Source organism: Lactuca serriola, chromosome 2 (assembly GCF_051521515.1).
Source record: "Lactuca serriola cultivar US96UC23 chromosome 2, Lser_US96UC23_V15, whole genome shotgun sequence".
NCBI classification, from domain to species: Eukaryota; Viridiplantae; Streptophyta; class Magnoliopsida; order Asterales; family Asteraceae; genus Lactuca; species Lactuca serriola.
Window position 1 is genome coordinate 225,178,309 of NC_136409.1, and position 4,256 is coordinate 225,182,564.

General features: G+C 33.7%; 1 protein-coding gene across 1 annotated transcript; it reads left to right on the plus strand.

The window, feature by feature from the left end:
- The first annotated feature begins 455 nt into the window (after positions 1–455).
- LOC145088705 (uncharacterized) lies at positions 456–3,945 on the plus strand. Its single transcript, XM_079027096.1, has 8 exons — positions 456–1,467; positions 1,626–1,702; positions 1,783–1,951; positions 2,186–2,274; positions 2,421–2,585; positions 2,714–2,791; positions 2,956–3,059; positions 3,149–3,945. Exons 1-8 carry the CDS (start codon positions 858–860, stop codon positions 3,252–3,254), a joined length of 1,398 nt encoding a protein of 465 aa, XP_078883222.1. The 5' UTR covers positions 456–857; the 3' UTR covers positions 3,255–3,945.
- Positions 3,946–4,256: the final 311 nt, after the last annotated feature.

Here is a 4,256-nt window from a genome sequence, read left to right on the forward strand (position 1 = left end):
CATATTAAATAAAAACGATTACAATAACTTAAAGCACGATTTAATACTACTTAAGACCTAAAACACGATTTAATACATAAAAAACACACTTCATTATTAAAACTCATTTGATAAAAAAACACACACTAAAGCAACGAGTCCTCCTCCGAATATTGGCCTTCCGATTCGTCTTTCGGTGACATATTTAGATCAAGATTGTCCATCGTCTAAAAATGATCAGTTAAATGGCGGCAAAGATCGGTATGAATTACAGCACTGTGAATTATCCTCATTCTTTGTATCCATTCTTAACTATCATATTCTAGTAGTTGTGTCTCTGGAATGACTTCATTCTCATCGTACACATAACGTGTTTTTCAAGCTGACGACTTCACTATTTCTTGAGAGCGATTGAATTTCTTTTCTTTTTTTTTTCTTTTTAAATATCTATTATTTACTTAAAAAGAAAAAGTTCTTTCCAAGAAATATCTCCCCCAAATTTGCAGCGATCACACGTTACTCCATTTTTAATGCAAATTCAGTCCTTTTCAAATGCACCATTTCGTTTCGTTTCATTCCTGAATCGAGTTGGAGCTTTCATATCGATTCCAAACACAACCAAAAAAACCCTAGAATTCGATACTCTAATTCTGTTTAGAGCGATTCTTGAAGCCATTTCCCCCATTTATCCGGTTATTGACTCGTTAAATTAACATAAATTCTCATATAATACATGTCAAGATCGCTATCTAACCCTTGTCACCTCCAATCCATTTGACGTTTTTCTCTTTGTTTTCTTCTACATCATCGTAAGTATTTTTCATTTTGGGGATTTCGTGGATTGAGCGTTTAAAAGGTACAATCAGAGAAGGGTTTGTATGCGTCGGTTAATGGAAACAACAGGTGTTAGCGTTGATCCTACGAGTTCTGATAATCATGCGACTAATAGTCCGAATTCATCAAACCCCACATCACCGACGATGCGGAGGATAAGCAGTAGCAGTTCTTCGCCGAGAGCGATGTCGTCTTCTCCGTTTCCAATAATTCGTTTCTTACAAGCACCTGTAACTACTATAATTGAATACTCGGGTGTTCTTCGACCTAGGTCGAATACCGATTATCACGAATCAGAGAGCTTGATTTCTAACCATCATCATCGTGATCATAACTCGAGTGGTTCCGGTACTGCTAGTAATAGAAGTAGTAATGGTGAGAATAGCAATGGGGAGGTTTCGATTCGAATAATGGGTGGTGCAGACCAAGAAGAGGAGCATGGTGAACCGGTTGCGGTGAACCGTGAAGATGGCGGAGGAGAAAGGGAGGTGGCTGATTCCGGTGATGGAAGTGGTGGTAATGGTGGGAGTAATAATAACGTGGATTCAGCATATCAACAGCGGTATGATTTGCAGCAGGTGTCAAGGTGGATTGAACAGATTCTTCCATTTTCTTTGCTGTTGTTGATCGTTTTCATTCGTCAACACTTACAAGGTACAAGAACCAACTACAAATAAAGCTGTATGATGATGAATACTGACTTATTTACTTCACTTTTATCTAACTCAAATGTAGCCAGATTATGAAAAAGCGCTGGTTTTGAACTACATGACATGTTTCTATTAATTAATATTTTGCATATTCATTTGCAGGTCTATTTGTTACAATTTATATTACTGCTTTCATGTACAAGTCTAATGATATTCTACGGAAGCAGACAGCCTTAAAGGTAATAATATGCTATACCCCTTCCATCATCTTATTTTAGTGTTTAAATACATATCTAAAATGATATAAATTTTTTTGCAGGGGGAGAGAAAACTGTCTGTTCTTGCTGGGTATTGCATAGTTTTCATGCTTCATGTGATTGGTGTTTACTGGTGGTACCAAAATGATGATCTTTGCTATCCCCTTTTCATGGTTCCACCAAAAGAAATACCACCTTTTTGGAATGCTATTTTCACCATCATTGTAAATGGTAAGCACTAAGCATATTCTTTTCTTTTTTTATCATAGATATATACATGTAGAGTTCATGGATTAATTGCAAGCATATAGCATCATGTTTTAATTTCTTCCTATTACAATTACAACAGTGTACTCTGAAAGAAATATGGATGCAATTTATAGCAATGTCATCCCAAAAAAAACAATTTTTACTGCTATGACTGGATGGATTGTTGAAAAAGATTGAAATTTTTATGTGTTGCAGATACGATGGTAAGGCAGGCAGCAATGGGTTTTAAGTTGGTATTGCTTATGTACTATAAGAATGGCAGGGGACATAGCTTTCGTAGGCAGGTACATAATATATATATATATATATATATATATATATATATATATATATATATATATATATATATATATAATAAACTGTAAGAATAATTAAATTTCAAAAATATTTTTTAAGAAGGTTCTGAGGGGGGGCGTTTTTGGTATTTCAGGGTCAAATGCTGACTCTGGTTGAGTACACACTTCTGTTATACCGTGCATTCTTACCTGCTCCTGTTTGGTACCGATTCTTTTTGAACAAAGAATACGGGAGCCTCTTTTCATCTTTGACAACGGGCTTATATTTAACTTTAAAGCTCACATCAGTTGTTGAGAAGGTATATTTCTAATTTTTTCTTTTTAATATGAGGGCATTCATGTCTTTTGTACAGACGGGATACTAAGTGCAAGTCCGTGTCCAGTGAATTAATTTTTTTATTTTTATTTTGTTGTGTAATTTTCTCAGATTGGATCCTTCTACGCTGCATTAAAGGCACTATCGCGGAAGGAAGTCAATTATGGATCATATGCAACGGCAGAACAGGTATAATGAGGGACTTTTTTTTCTTTTTTACTTCTGTAATTATTTATTATTCAAACACTGTTTAAGCTAACATTGATAGTGATATATATATATATATATATATATTATATATATATATATAATGTTGTAGCATTTTTGCTTTTAACTGGTTTTTACTTGAGCAGGTAAGCGAGGCGGGAGACCTGTGTGCTATTTGCCAGGAAAAGATGCAGGCTCCAATTTTGTTGCGCTGTAAACATATATTTTGTGAAGACTGTGTTTCGGAATGGTAATTTTTTTTTTTTTTTTTAAATTTCTTATATTTGAAGTTGTTTGAATGGTTGACTTATTATTGACCACTTGAATAATAATCATCAGGTTTGAAAGGGAAAGAACTTGCCCATTATGCAGAGCTTTGGTGAGACCAGCAGATATACAATCATTTGGGGATGGTTCAACGAGCTTGTTCTTCCAGTTTTTCTAGAAGACCTTCCATTCATGTTTGGCACTCTCTTCTTCAACAAAAGCAGTAATTTTTTGGCATTTCCCCCTCAAGTTGTACAGTTGTGCCTATTATAATTATTATATTATCATACATCACATATACATACAACATATAACAAAATGGGAGAGGATTTTTACACTGAACAAAGATAACTCAACTTTTTGGATCCCATATAGTAATTACTAATAAACACAGCTTCAAACAAACTTCTTACTTGACATTTTTACTCATAAAATGTGGTGGTGGGGAAAAGCCTCTACACACGTCACTCATAATCAAATCGACTCAAATATCTCTTTGGATCGTGCAAGCAACACTTTCCTAAATGTGTAGAAGATGTTTGGGTTTCACGAAATCAACAGCCCAATCGTGCACAAAATGTAAATCACCAAATTCATCTAGGTTTTGTTTCTTATTATAGATTGTAAAAAGAGACCAAATACTATATAATAATGGTATTCATAGATACTAAATACAATTTTCCTCCAAAATGGACAAGGATCTACATAATAGTTAGATGGTAGTTAAAAATTGTTGTTGGCGACTTGGCGCAACATCTATGTTGGAATACAGAATTGTTACATGTGGAACCATTAAAACTATACCGCTTTTCTATCAAAAACTTAGAAGCTGTACTTAAACCGTGGAATAATGATTTAAAATTTTAATATATTTTTTGATTTGTACATATTTAGTCATTGAGTTTTTTTCGTTCATATTTACTCAATCAACTTGTTTAACTATATATATATATTTAATTCTTATGATCGACTATTTCAGGTAAGCTGGAAAAAATAACTTTGAAAGGCTAATATATTTCTTTTTATTGTACACATTTAGTCATTAATATTTTTTTGTAGATTTAGTCCTTAATAGTTTTTGGTTGCAAAATAAGTACTTGTTGTTTTTGTACACATGCAGTATTTATGGCCGATTTTTTAGGTTTTTTTCACATCCTACGAGGGACAATCCTTAATAAGG